The 16090-nt window shown below is 37.9% G+C and overlaps 1 protein-coding gene across 4 annotated transcripts in view; it reads right to left on the bottom strand.

The window, feature by feature from the left end:
• Positions 1 to 16090, bottom strand: part of mpp7a (MAGUK p55 scaffold protein 7a) — a 119464-nt gene that overhangs the window by 23691 nt on the left and 79683 nt on the right. For 3 of the 4 annotated variants that reach the window (XM_052571632.1, XM_052571631.1, XM_052571633.1), the window contains 3 exons: positions 15761 to 15835; positions 13723 to 13919; positions 12694 to 12758 (listed from right to left, as the gene is read on the bottom strand). In XM_052571632.1, coding sequence (XP_052427592.1) covers positions 12694 to 12758; positions 13723 to 13919; positions 15761 to 15835 — 337 coding nt within the window. Of the gene's footprint in view, positions 1 to 7147; positions 7190 to 8473; positions 8489 to 8595; positions 8617 to 12693; positions 12759 to 13722; positions 13920 to 15760; positions 15836 to 16090 lie in introns of all 4 variants that reach the window. The other variant, XM_052571634.1, reaches the window with a different exon arrangement.

Genomic DNA, 16090 nt, shown 5'->3' with positions numbered 1-16090 from the left:
TTGGGGACGAAGATAAATATAAAAAGCGAAAGCCAGCTAGCCAAGGACAGTCATAAAATTCCTTCCATTTCCCTTCCAGTATGACAGTACAGGCTTGAAGACCAACACGTGCCCGCCGTAGAGGCCCAAACATGCACCTCTCCTAATGGCGTGCACTGTGCCGTGACGAGTTAATTGGACCTCAGAGCTACGCAACCTACCATCACCAACTAGCAGTTCACAAATCAAACCTGTTCTTCCACTGAGACATGGAAGGAAAAACAATGAAATGGCCCAAATTTTGTATAAACACAGAAAGACATGCGCTACCGCCGCACACACAATCGCCTGAGAGCTGCTGTGGCTCCCCAATGCCCATTTTCCACAGCAATAATATCTTACAGCCGTGGAAGAAATTGAGTAGATGTGTGAGGTGAAAGCCCTGAGGGATTTAAAAACGTTGAGGATGATGAGGGGTAGTAACCTTCAAACACATTAACTCCCCGTGTGGATACGGAATGATGCACATTCACATTTATCAAAAAGATAAGGGAACCAGAAAAAGGTCAAAAAGGGGAATCATAACACTCTGTACAGCGATCAATCAAACAGAAAATGATTTCATAAAGAGCTCCCCTATTTTTCCATCATATTTTGGTTTACAACCTGCGACTAATTCTTTTATCCATTATTTTGGAATGGATAATCCTTGTCCTGTGCCTGTAAGTCATATTTAATCATGTAGTAAATTTTCCCAAGTATGCTGCTTTTTACAGATTAAGAGAGTGAAGGTGGATACAGTTGAACAAAGTTAGCTGTAGTTTCAAGGCTTCCTGAAAAGAGGAAATGAACTCAAATAAAGTTCTCTCTTGTGAAATGCCTCGGCCTACACCTTCCACCCCAAACAAGGTTAATGGAGAGCTCTTTGTCAGGCATGTGAACGATCCATTCAGGGGACAGGCATGTGGCCTGTACTCCCTCCCACCCTGTTTTACAGTCATCTGTAGAAAGGTTTAGCCGTATTGTACAGGCCCCTGGGGTGGTGTCAGGGAGACCCCCAGCATCAAACATTGAGAAGTTTCCGGAGCACATCGCACGTACAAGAATCGTCTGATCTCATCTCATGTGCACACTAACGGTTTTCCATCTTTCGTAGGGCAAAAAAGTATCTTTCTGTGCACTCAGACAAACGGTTTACCAACTCCAGTTATCGCTCAGCATTCCCACAGATAAGCATGAACTGGCTGCCTGGATCCAGGGGAGAAGATGGATAACCATCAGAGGCAACGATTAAAGAAAAACAAGTATTTAGTAGTGCTATTTGAAATATGTATTGGGCACTGCTTTGTATCATGTTGAACTCGTTAAGAATGGCTGTCTAGGGGAAACACACTGTAGGAGTGGATTCCATTGTGCTGCCTAAGTGGAAAGTCGTGTTCTGCCCAAGTGTTACAGGCTAGCGCTGAATACCGACTCTTCTTTCCTGTTGGCCGGAGGAGAATAGACTTGAATCAAGGAGTGATTTTCTTTTTTTTCTCTGCCCTAAACAAAATTCAAAATTTAGAGAAAGGATTAACATGTCTTTGAGCCACTCTATATATACACATACACAGACTAAAAACCTCTATATATTTATTTGTATGCAGTTAAAAGGATAGTTCACCCAAAAATTACTCACCCTAAAGAACTAATTACTCCTCTACAGAACATAAATCAATACATTTTTGATGAAATCTGAGAGCTTTCGGACCCACTATAGATGACAATGGAACTACCATGTTCAAGGCAGTGAGGACATCAGTGGTTCAACCTTAACTTTACGAAGCTATGAGAATACTTTTTGTGCAGAAAGAAAACAAAAATAATGTCTTAATTTAATTTCCTTTCTTCCGGCTCAAAGGTTTTACGGTTTGGAACGACATGAGGGTAATTAATGATAAGGTAATTAATTGGGTGAACTATCCCTTTAAGGAGCGATAAAATGTATATAACTGTAAAGCAATGTGCTTCAGATAAATGTATTTATGCATTTTTTTTGTACTTAAGAACATTTTATTATAGTATTTTTTTTAAGACAGAGCCAAAATTTGTTCAGTGAACCAGTGTTTAATGAAAAGAAAAACAAAAGCTATCATCCATCCATACATCCCAGACTGAATATGTATACATTATTACTATTACAGTGCATTAAATAAATGTAAATAGCTAAATAGTTAAAAGTATAAAGTATATGTATATAACCACAAACATATTTATAAATATTTAATATATATAATTCTTAAATAGAATACATATTTATTATTATTATTATTATTAATAATAATAATAATAAATACACAAAGTATACAATTCTTAAGTTTAGATTTCTTATGGGAGTGCGATAACTTAATCTCCATTTGTGAAACAGGTAAAAACTCATCTGGTACAGTTTCTCCTCATAAGGCCAACGCCTCGATATATGAACTACAAAAGCATGGGAACACTACTTGATGCATCAGTGGAGACACATATACACAGTCTAACTCACAGACAAACAGAGTGGGCTGCCAGGTCAAGCCGGTGCAGTCATCACTAGCAGGTTTAGTAAGTAATTATCTAAACTACAAATCCAATAGGCTAGCTGGAGGACACAGTTCTGCTGTTAGTCTCATCAATCACCTGTTCCTTCCATCAGAGATACGAAACACCCACACGCAAACATCATCAACAGACACAAAACCTATTCACTGAACTGCTGCAAAGTCTGGCCATTCCCGATCTCCACAAACGGACGGCCAAACACTGAGTAAAAGGACATTGAGACTATAATCATCCACTACTGGCTACAAATCAGACGAACAGATGCCCATTTGCTCTCCGTGTCCATGGCTAATTCAAATCTGGTCTACTATACATACAAAATTAGAGACACTGCCAAATGACCCCTCCAAATTAAAATCGCAGTGACTTCAGCCGATTATACTAAAGTGTATCCACCTGAGCCGAGGTCAGTGTGGGGAAAAGCGTGGTAATCGAAATCTGCGCACAGCTACAGGCCTCGAGGCTTCTGGCCCCGGTGCTCCTCCTCCAGGAGAGAACCTGTGGACAGATGAGATAAACTCATTTTGGAAATGGAGCGTTTTTTATTTCAGTCTAAAACACGTCTCCATTTTTCCATAACTCCTGCCTTAATTGGATTCCGGGGGCTAATGGCTTTCCCAGCTTTAGCTTCTCCCCCCAAATGTTTTCATTTTTTTGTTCTTTCTTCTGACTCCCGTTGACTTTCTTCCCTGTTTCTACTTCTCCTAAACTGTGGTCGCCCTGAGCCTGCAGAGAGGTCATTACAATTAACCGATTGCTGCAAACCTGTCTTCACATCATATCACACCACATCCTTTATCCCAAAAATAGTTCGGAATGGTGTCCAAAATATTTGATTTTAAAAATATCTTGCTTTCATCTGTTATGTGTTTGAAGCAACTTGAAAATCTGTTAGTATGTAATTCTCAGTCATTTAATGTATGATGCCCTATTTTACACTGTAACAAATTTAATACATATAAAACACATATTTTAATACATATAAAATTTGTATTTCTTTCTGCGATGGAACAGCAGCCATTACACCAATCTTCAATGTCACATGACCCTTCAGAAATCATTCTAATATGCTGAATTGATGTTCTTAAAAAATACTAATAACTTACTTAAAAAAATAAATAAATAAAATAAATAGCCACTGACCCCAGACTTTTACATGGTAGTTGTACATGGATGGAAACCCAGCTATTATAGTTGTTAAGTGTTAGTTCTGTCTACCCTCCATCTTCAAAGCTACTCCGAACTTTTCTGTCATCTCACACACATACATGCACAAACACATGTGCACTGGTTCAGCTGAAAACCGTACCGCTGATGTACATGAATGGATGGCACACTTGGGATTAAGACTAATACTTCTTGTACACTTCTTGTACTTTCTTCATCCTAGTGACACAGAGGGAGCAGAACTAGCAATGCATCCTTGTTATACAGTCTTACATTACTACAACACCAGGTTCGAATCATAACAGTGAATTAGACCGTAGGCTTTAAAGAGGTCAGTGTTTTCCCCTTCAAACAATTCTCCTGTTACATGGAATATGTAGTGCATGACAGGGCACGGAAGCTGAAAGGAGCTGTCCTGGGACCAGCCCTTGAGGTGCTTTGGCCATTGGGAGGAAGAGGAGAGGCTGAGGTCAGAAGGCCAGTAATTAAAGTGTGGAAGAAAACAGGAGGGCAGAGAGAGAGAGGGAAAAAAAAAGAAGCGAGAGGCACAGCGTTGAAAAGGTTATCCCTATTGAATGACGGTGCTTGATTGAGCTTGGCAGACAAGACCGTGCGGCTTTATTTATAAACTTTCTACCCACAGGATTGCCTGTGAAATCAAAAGAGTCTAAATGAGTGGCCAGCGGCTTAGGGTTTAAACATACAGACAAATGTCTTCTAGTGAGAGAGAGAAAAAAAGAGCCAGAGAGACAAACAAGAGACCCCCCCCCCCCCCCCAACCAAAAAAAAAACTAAACAAAAAAAAAAGAGGCAAAACCGAGAGAAGGAAATCAATTTGGGCGATTGACAGGAAAAACATTTGTGAAACAAGTAGCAAACAAGAACCTGAAAAACAGGAGTGGAACATACTGTACACTGGCCCCATATAGAAACCATTATGAATATCTTAGAAAAATCTAATTAATAGACTGTACATATATACAACATACAGTATTTTTTTAAAGTTTGGGATGAGAAAGACTTTTAAATTAATACTGTTAATCAGCATGGTTGCATTAAATTGACAAAAAATGAGGAGCATATACCCATCACTGCATTGCCATAATATTTCAAAATAATACTGTATTTTGATCAAATAAATGTAGCCTTGGTGAGCATAAGAGACTTCCTTGAAAGACAAAAAAAATATTGCACAACTTCTGAACAGCAAAGCATATACACAAACATTTAAATTAATATTACACACTCTCAGAAAAAAAAGTTACAAAAGGTTGTCACTGGGGCGGTTTCTTTTCAAAAGGCACACATTAGTCGCGTTTCCACTGTCACTTCCGTGCCTCGTCGGGGCTTTCTCTGGGCCAACGGCCAGGTTTTTTTTGGCCTGACGAAAACCTTGGGCCAAAGCGGGCCAGCTGGGGCTAGAGGAGTGGTTATGAACAAAAGTGGAGTTTCTCCGCATCTGGAGAGTGTCAGCCGCGGATCATTTCAGAAAGATAACAGCTTTAACACCAGCATTAAAAACTTTTTTTAATAAGTTGAGCTCAAAACTCACTCAGTGTATTTATTTATTAACTTATATTATCAGTCATAAGTCTCGTCTCAAGAGTTTAGCTCCACGTAGCCTATCATAAAAATATAATAACGACCACTTTTATCATGTTCATTTTGTGATCACGCTAGTTCCAGTAACTTATTTCTTAGTTTTCTGATAACTTCTCTTTGTCGGTGAAATGATGAGGTTGCGTGACGTTGTTCCCGAGAAGCGTGTAAAGGAAGGGTTTTAGTGAAGCGCAGAGGTGCTTCAGGACTTACTGACTGTAGAAACACAGCGCTATTCTGGCCTCGGTGCTACTGGCCAGAGGCTATTAGCCCCGCTCGGCCCGCTTTAAGTCCAGGCTCGCACTGGCCTGACAGTGGAAACACATCTATTTTGTACCTAAAGCGTCCATTAGTATTATTATGGTTGCACTTTATTTTACAGTACGTGTACTTATAGTGTACTTACAGTGTATTTATCTAAGAAAGTTCTGGTAATACAAGGTAACTACATGGGTTAGGGTTAGGTTTAGGGGTAGGTTCAGGGTTAGTACCTAGTTATTACATAGTTATTGTAATTACTATAATAAGTACATAGTATGTACATGGGGAACAGGACTGTAAAATAAAGTGCTACCAGTATTATTATTGGATTAGTATCCAAAAGGTATTAGTACCTAAAGTGAACATATTAGTACCTAAGAGGTACAAAAGTGTACCTTTTGAAAAGGTACCGCCCCAGTGACAGGTTTTGTACCTTTTTTTCCTGAGAGTGTACTGACAGATTCATTGAAACAGGAGAATAAAATAACTGATTTTCATAAATTTTATTGGTGAACAATAAATGGAAAACCTGGAGAAGATCTAGAATGGAGTAATTACAGAACACTGAGGGGAAATTGCCCTGAACTGAAACCGAAGACTCATGCAAATGATAAATGATTTTTCTATTATTTGAGATATTTAATACTTAAAGATCCACTGAAACACTGTACTTTTTGCAGCCACTGAACATAGCTGTCCCAGACGGGCATACTGTACAACAGAGTACATGAGTCTGTGCGGTGACAGATAATGAGAGCGCTACAGCACACTCATTTTCCACACACTGACGCTAGAGATGGAAACCAGACTAAGGCCTGACTGAGAGCTGGCCTTCAAAGCAGCCCAATGTCCAACACACACCACATCAAGAGCCTGCCGGACCTCCACCACAAAGCCTGGAAATGAACCAGTGCCTTTAACTGCAATATGTTTAACATTCACAAAGAGCTATTTAAACTAAAAACACTGCCAAAACACAGGAAAATCAGAAAGTACAGCTGCTCAGGGCGATTGTATGAGAAACTGGTGCACATTTGCTTCTTTTTTTTTACCACAGGACTGTAAAGATTACTTAGATTTCACTGATATCAGATATTTCAGTTTGATTCTCTGCTTTGCATTGCGAATGAGACTTAACAACACTCAGGAATTGCAACAAACAATAACAAAGCCAATCTTAGATAAAACATACAAAGCACATGGTAATTACTCTAGCAAATACCGCAGGATAAAGAAAATACAGACTGAAAACGCAGACTGCTACCACTTATAAATGATGAGATACATGAAGCCAGAAGGAAGCTAGACAATGATACTACGGGACATGCAACAGCGTGCAGCCACATGTCAAAAAAGATGTTTGTCCACAGACACACACACAGAGAAGGAGAGAGAGAGAGGGAGGAGATTGAGAGCTAACAGCACATTAAACTGTCAGGAGAGAATGACACAGAATGGGATATACAAACTCTTCATCATTAATATGAATCAGACTGAAGAAAGAGGAATGATATGGGACAGAGGACAAACACATAATCAAACGTAATCAAAAAGAGCTCACCAATATGGAGTCCACTTAAATAGGAGGCAAACTCAGTGTCCTCTTCAAATTATGAAAGGCAGAAGGAATCAGGACATATTTATATTAGAGAGAAGTTAGTAACACTACTACACAATGAAAGAAGAGCAAAACAAGAAATTATAATGGTATATGACCACAGTACCATTTAAAGGCTTGGGATCGGTAAGATTAAAAAAATAAATAGAAAATGATCACATTTATGCAGCCAGGAGGATGCATTACATTGATCAAAGTCAACCTTAAAGACCTTTACACTTCTGTTCATCAAAGAATCCTGGGAAAAACAGAAAAAAAAAGGTACAAAATGTATTAATTTATATTATAATAAGGTATAAAATGCCGCCTAAGATACTCAAGGTGTAACTCTGAAAAGGTACCACCACAGTGACAGCCTTCATATCTTTTGTTTTTCCTGAGTGTGGTTTCCGGCTGTTTTCAGCACTGATACTAATCGGAAATGTTAGAAATAAGCATTTAAAATGATCATGTGACCGTGATGACTGGAATAACGGATGCTTAAAATTCAGCTTTGGGATCAGGAGCAAAACAAAAAAAAGAAGTTATATTTGTAATCATTATGAAATTGTTTTACTGTATTTTTGACCAAATAATGCAACAAATGCACCGTCGATGAACAGAAGATAATTTTTTCAAAAACATTACCGACCCCAAACTTTTGAACCCTTGTGTATTTTACAGACAAACACAACTCTCTTATTTCTTCATCAACTGATCCTCTACAGCCAAACCAGGTGGATCTACTGGCAGCGCTCGCATTCAACATTCACAACTTTCCATGTGGACCATAAACTTCAAACTTCTTTTGTCTATCAGACAACTCAAAATTAATTCAATACATATCTTACAGATGGGATAAAATAAGTTATTCAAAACATCTTTTGCATCTTACACAACAATAAGACTATGAGATACTGAGGGAAACATTCACGTTCAAACTCACATTCACACGGTCTATCATGAAGAAAACTAAAATGGATGGGACTCATCTGAGCACTCGTCTTACTAATATCATTTAAAGGGTAAAGCATAGTTGGAAAGGCAAAAAGGGATGTATTGTGTGGCTGGGAGTGTATGTCTGTGTGTATGAGAGACATACAGTATAGTGAACTCTTGGCCCCTTTACATACTCTGCTACGCTCTATTAGGTGGTTGTGGTCCAATGAATGCTAATCAACCATGTCTTTATTGTTTGGGTACTATGTTACCACATACAGGGGTCCCCAGCCAATGATCTAATGGCTATGACATCTAATAGGTGAATTAGAGTTAGTTTGAAAGGTGTACCTTCAATGTCCTCCACTGGGAAAGCAAAGAAAGGAATATGATAAATATAAAAAAAAGATTAAAAACAGATCAAGAGAGGGAAGAGGAAAGCAAACGAATGGAGGAAGAAGAAACTGACCTACCCCATTCAACCGTCTCATCATCTTATGAAGGAAAAAAATAAACAAAAAAGGAAAGATATAGTCATGTGACTGGAAGTACACATTTCAAACATGATATCTGAAATACACTGAAACATGAACAAAACCTACTTTACTGTCGTCTACCGTTTTAATGAAATTCACTGGGATTAAGTGTGGTTTTAACCACAATGTTCTTACAAAACTTTTCTTTTTCCAAACAAAAAAGTGAGTCAAGAGGTTTGGAACAACATGAGGTTGACGAACTGATCACGGTTTTAGATTTTGGGTGAACTATCCCTTTAAATGTCAAAATAATGTAAAATTGTATATTTGTTTCTATGAAAAGTCTTTAGCATGCTACTAAGTGGTAAACCAATACTTACGTCATAGGAAACTGTAACTACCGAACAACTAACATAGTTCATAACAGCAGAGAAAGTGTTTTTGAGTGTGCATGTGCAGGCCTGAAGACATGAGAACATTTGGAGTCAGTTTAAAAGCTTCCTCCAGTTCATGTGGTCTCAATTCTACTAAACAAGCTTAAATCAAAACACACATGAGCAAAGGGCAGCATCTACACAGCCTGCCATACACATTCACACAGTCCTGCCAAAAAAGTAATACCATGAAGAGAAAGATGGAGGGTAGTAAAATCTTTTGTGTGCTATCAGTCAAGTGAATCCTTCGGCATCTGCCTTCTTGTCGTTGTGACCCAAAGGACCGAATAGATAAAATACAAAAACCACAGTACCAACTCACTGTGTTTACATATACAGATTTAAATCAATCCCACTGTAGATTCCACATGTACCATTTATATGCACCCTATGTAAATATATCAGCTGACGTGCAAATATCCCAAAGAAAATTGTTCCACGTGCAATGTGTCAATACTACAATAACAACAAAAGGCTTGTAAACAGTGGTCCTACTGACGTTAAGGATACTAACTGATATTAGGATGCATGAGGATTATTAACTGAAAGAAGGTTGCATGTAAAAGGAGCTAGTCTAACAAAAAGAGACAATTTTCTCATAAAGATGCAAGAGAAAGAGAGAACTGTTAATCATAAGAGATTATGACAAGATAAGATCTACAGTATTAATAGGAATCCACTAGTAAACAATACAAACCGACATTACCGGACTAAAGAAACCACATACTAATACTGTAGGGATAGACATTTCGGTGTAAAAGGGATTATTAATCAACAACAAAAAAAATATATATAGTACAGAGACAGGTTATGTAAGAGTTGCTGCTTCACTGAAAGATTGACTTATTACATTTTATTCAAGAAATGTTAAATAAATAAAAAATGTTTTTTTTACTGTGTGTGTGTGTATTCAGTACAGACAAAAAGTTTGGACACACCTTCTCATTCAAAGAGTAGAATATTACATTTTCAGTTGTTTCACACTTTTTTGTTATGTATATAATTCCATGTATAATTCCACATGTGTTAATTCATAGTTTTGATGCCTTCAGTGTGACTCTACAATTTTCATAGTCCTGAAAATAAAGAAAACTCTTTGAATGAGAAGGTGTGTCCAAACTTTTGGTCTGTACTGTACATATAGAGGGTTGCTTGAAACAGAAATTCACTCTTGTTTTTGTTTAAATGACTATTAATGACCTATATATATATATATATATACAGAGACATGAAACAGTTACACGGTCGTCAAGGATACGCAGAGATCACATGGGCAACGAAAATATCCATTTGTTTTCCGTTTACACTGAAACGCAACCCCAGAGTTTTCAATCTAAAATAGGGTCAGCAGAGTTTTCAAAAGTCTCTGTTTTTTGAATGTGGAAAACTCTGGAGTAGTTTAAACGATAAGTGTAATCATAGCAAAAGTTATGCGTTTTAAAACGAAAACGCACTAGTGTAAACTTAGAATTACATCAGATCAACCTATATGTGCATGATTCAACAACAGTATAGTGAAAGGTACTGTGTTTCCAGCCCTTTTGACCCCTTATTTGAGCAATTCATGAGCATCTACTGGATAATGGATTTCTAATCCCTAAAAAAAAAAAAATCCTTTGCCACCAAAATACTTTTGAACAATAAACAACTGTGAAAAACATACTGGTAAATCCATTATTTTTTAGATTAATTTGAAAACCATGATTTGTAAATTATTGAACAATTTTCTATGACAGTGGAAGCACACAGTTTTACTTTACTGTATCTGTCCAAGGGTGTGTGGTTTATAATGGATATGGCATACTGCCTCAGCTAGTGATCATACTGTTCTGATAATAAGGCTTTATGTGAGTACACATATCTGCAGCACAAAGCACTAACGTGTTCAGTCATCCAAAAAAAGAGCCCCTCATCTTTGCTCTTTGAAATATGGGCTAACGTCACCACACTGCAGGCCAATGGACAGATGGTCTTACTCTTAAAGCACACGCTCACGCAGTTTCAAACAAATAAGCCTCTTTCTTCCAAGCACACTTATATGCATCTATACCTGTGTGAGAACACATTTGGATTGGTATTGTATATGGTCTGTTTCTGGTCAAGTCATACATGGAGTTTTCAGTTTTTCGTACAAATGCCCATACGTGATGTGATACTGAAACTTCTAGACTTGAAAGGTTGAATAAAAGCAGCACTTTAATATCACTTTTGCTTATTTGTTATAAAGAGTCTACAAAAACGACAGCAATGTCACGACTCCCAGGGTGGTCCTGGAAAACTCATCAAGAACCGAAACCTCAGTGACATGCACATCAACTTTTCCTTCTCACTGTTTTAAGCAGCTGATATAGTAACAGAGAAAAATGGAAGAGGTGGGAGGCCGAGCATGTGGCATAGGGGATAAGAATCCAGAATGGCTGTATTATTCAATCAAGTGTATGTGGAGCTGTATGGATGACGGCAACATGTCGAGAGTGTCTCAGTCAGTCTTAAGTGTGCCCATGTGTAAAGAGAAACCCAGCACAGCTCCGTAAAGACCCCTGCTGTCAGCTAGTGGGAGAGATTAGAGCTGTGGTGTACAAATACACACACACACACGCATGCAATAATCAGACATGAGAGATTAATTGAAACCAGGAGAGGAAGCTTATGTCCAGGCGTGCATTAACACACATGTACATGAATACATATGTGTGCACATATCTGCCTGGCACCAATCAGGGGAGTCTGGGCTCCCTGACCGCATTCACTTCACCTTCTACTTCTTAACCTTCCCTCCCTCTCATCTAATCTTTTCCGGTTGCTGTTCTTACTAAGAGTCACGTCACAGCATCTGAAATACATGGGCCTCTTGCATATGACAGTTTAAAGATCACTGCTGCATTAGTCCAAGAACAAAAGGATGAGTATATACAGGACTCAACTATTACGTGGTTTGCAGGCCCGATGTCAGCGAGAACGTTTTTCAGACCATCATCAATGAAATTTTTTTTACGCCCGTGTTTCTCATCCTTTTTGATTCAAAGGCCACACAATATCCAACATAATATTCAACACCCCCTTCCCCCATTTAGGCTATGATATTTCCAGTATTTCTACAGTAATTATGACAACGCTGCTTTTTTCCCCAACTTTTTAATGAACAGAAACAGAGTAAATGGCGTAATTTAGAGTGATTTTTTTTTTAACAGTTTTTAAAAAAAAATATATTTGTATTAGACTTTTAGATATGTCTATTAGACATTTCAAATATATATAATAATAATTTATTAATTTCAAATGCTTTAAGCTTTGAAGTCATCCTTTGGTCTCTCTGAAGGTTGGTTGAGAACCACTGTTTCTGTGATTGTAATCAACACTGTTTTTGCAAATTCTAATGATTTGTCTCCAAAACAACATCTAGCCATGGGTAAGACTTTGTCAAAAAAGCTAAAATGACTTGTGACCGTCTTGAAAGTACATGTTGAATGTTGAACATGCTGAAAAACGACAAACCGTTAAGTAAGGTTTTGTATCATATGCTATCATTTTCTAGCAAAAGTGTTTATGAAGGCTACATTACAGTTTTACAAGCATTACAAGTTTAAATACACATTAAATATATGTGCGTGATTCAATGGTAATTTTAGTTGCTGTGTGATTGTATGAGTGTGGTCCTTACAAAATCTTTTGCTGGGGGTTCTCTGAAGAGTTGCGACGGTCATGGGTCTCCAGGTTGCCAACCTCCTGAAAGAATTGAGAGAGAGATAAAAAGCTAGAGAGGCAAATAAATAATCTACACTTACAAAGTCAGTGTTTGGAACTGACAAATATATTTAGCTGAAACGAGTGAGGAGCAATTTCATCCATCAAATCTGAATCAACCGACCACAAGAATTTAAGGGAGTCAGTTTGACCATCTAATACATTTGTCACACTCGTTTAGAACCAAAATGTGTAAATGTAACTTAATCAGAAATTTAGTACTCTGAACCAGACTGACAAATCTGTACAGTTGCTGTGACTGTAGCCATACTGAGACAAGCAATAAAACCATCACATTTCACGACCGTATGGGGATTACTAAACACTTCACTACAATGCAGAGCTACCTGCCTAAGTATCCATTAGTGAGTGAGTGTGTGAGCGAGAGAAAGAATGGTCAGCCAGAAACAGCACTTACTACTGTACATGACAGGTTCAAAAATATGTTTTACAATTGAAAGTTACTTTTTTCAAGAGAAATAGAGCAAAGAAACTATTTCCTAAGGCAGCACACGTGCATGCACGTCAGAGTCCACTTTAAAAAGAACGCCACTGATGTGCAATTTTCCGTGTGTGGACGTCCAAAGTGGATGTGAACCAGTGCTATCACTGTCTGTCATTACTCATTCCAGCCCAGACAGCCACGGAAATCCAAAGTATTTTGGCTGAGCCCTCTTGCACAAAGAGGGAAAAAAATGACGAGGAAGACAAAAAAGTCAGAAAAGTCATTCCTTTCATAGTAGGGAGTGAGAGTCAGGTTGTAATGGAGTGGAAGAAGTCTGGAATGATCGAGAGACAGAGAGATGGATGCATGACAGGAGAATATGATATATGAGGGGGGTGGACAGAAGGCGGACAGGATGATGGAGTCATGGAGTGCTGTTGAATTTAAAACTGGTGATAGTGGGAGGAAAGGAGCAGGGAAGAGAGAAAAGCATTGGCTAACCTCTCCTGAAAGTGTTTGGATGGGATGAGTCCTGCGCGCGGGTTGCCATCACCCTCCAGTTTGGCTTGCCACCAGGTGGCATCGTCCTGGCTCATAACCTGCAGGATATCTCCCTTCCTGAATGCCAAGCCTGCCTCCCTGCAAGGGATCGCCTTATCCTCAGCTGGATTGTAGTCAAAAAGCGCCTTTACAAACATCTGAAGAGCAAGAGAGCGAGAGAAACAGCATTAAAATGAACAGCATTAAATGGATTAAAATGAAATTAGAGAAGGATGAGATTCAAATCACATCTGCTCAGTCCCTCTCTTTAAACCATGACCAAATAAAGGTGTATTCTGGGGAGCAGACAGGCTTACTTTCCACACATATGCACTGCATTGTAACAATTGGGAATCTGTGTGATTCCTACTAGCGTTTCTCTCTAACAAAAAAAGATCATGAGGCGTTTAAAGGATTGGAGTGATTGTGCTGACATATTAAATGAATAAATAAGACAAATAAGAAGGGCTATTGAGAGCAAACGGAGACAGCAACGTTCCCAAAGCACAGAGCAGTGGCTTGTGTTGATTTAGAGAGCTGTATGTGCCATGCAGAAAAATGATGTTACAGAGGAGAAGGTTCCCCACAAACACACCAATACATCCTGAGGGAACGCTTCATCTCTGTCTAGCACTCCATCATTTTTTTTATCCCTCTTACACATGTGCAGCCAATTAGCAGCCCTTCAACATATTCATTACACGTGCGGAAAACAGTAAACTACGGTCACTGGATAACACACACACACACACACACACACATATGCGGGTTATGACTAAATTCAAAACTGAAACATATTTAAACCATTACAACACAGTAGAAGAATATAACAGGCTAGCATAGAAATGGTACAATCAATTACAACACAAAACTCAAAAGAGACTGGGGTCGGTAAGATAAAAAAAATAATAATTCAACAATGATGTATTAAAAATCTATACAGCAAAATTTACAGTCAAGACATTTTTAATGATAAAGGTTTCCATGTTTTTAACATAAATGCTATTCTTTTGAGAAATTTTAAACAGCACCGCTTTTTTTTCCCATTGCTTTTATAGTAATGAGAAATTATAAATGATACTTGAATACCAGTTCAGCATATTAAAATGTTTTTTGAAGGATTATGTGACACTAAAGACTGGAAGCTTTGCCATCACAACATTTTCAAATATATTAAATAGAAAACCGTTATTTTAAATTCTATTAATATTTCACAATATTACTGTTTTTGCTTTATTGTTGATTAAATAAATTCAGCCATATAAACATAAAAATAAAAAAAATAATGATCTTACAAACTCTAAACGTTTGAATGGTAGTGCATCTAAAACCTGTGTCTTAAAACACTGACGTCCTCTTGGGGAAAATTTTAAAGCTTGTTCATGATGTTAATTTACATTTATATTTTTTGACTGAAATTTCAGCCAACATTTCATTCATTTTTCCACGGACAAAGCAATCTCAGATGCAATGCAAAATTTTGCTAAAAAGTACAGACGACTACCACCAAAATGAACTAATTTTACTTAATATTGTGTATGCAATCTATATTTTGTCTTTAATTGCATCACATCTTTAGTTTAGCAACATGGCCTTAATTTTATTGGAATCAGTCAGGATTTAACGTTTCCGACTCAAGTGTCTTGCAGGCTACATATGAAGAGTGATATTTGTGCGATGTGAATGAGTGACTACTTGCATAAATACAGCATTTCAAATCAGTCATTATTGAGGTTTCATGTAGACAGCAGGCTGTGAGGTAGCTCTCTTGGTTTAGGAACAGATCGACAGAGAATATTTGTAAGCTGGATGGGAGCTGAGAGGTTTAGTGCAAATCATTTGTGTTGAAGATGAATGGGAACAAAAGCTTATTCATCAAACCAGCAGCCTGTAGTACTTGTACAGGGAAAAACTCCCCCACTGTTTGAGTACATCACATATAGGCCAACTCTTTCTCTGTTCATCATGTCTGATCGCTAATAGTGAGGATGAATTGTACCTTGGGCTCTTTGCTTTGTGCCTCTTCTTTGCTGCCTGGGACCACTTTGAATGTGATGGCACCTTGCGACTGTGACTATAAAGAGAGTTAAAAAAACAACAACAACAACAACAACAATCTTTTAAACATATAAAAAAAGACTAAATTAATGAAACCGTGCACATTATTCATTCCATATCTTATCTTTCTCATTTTAAACTTCTACTAGCTCATTTTTTTTTTTTTTCTGTTGAAATAGCCAGGGGGGGAATTTAACCACTTTCAATATTAACTTCATAGCCTATAATGTTTTATATAGTACATTAACGGTCCAAACATTTCCCGTTGGAT

This window comes from Carassius gibelio, chromosome B12 (assembly GCF_023724105.1).
Source record: "Carassius gibelio isolate Cgi1373 ecotype wild population from Czech Republic chromosome B12, carGib1.2-hapl.c, whole genome shotgun sequence".
In the NCBI taxonomy this organism is placed as follows: domain Eukaryota; kingdom Metazoa; phylum Chordata; class Actinopteri; order Cypriniformes; family Cyprinidae; genus Carassius; species Carassius gibelio.
This window is presented reverse-complemented; position numbering and strand designations above follow the sequence as displayed.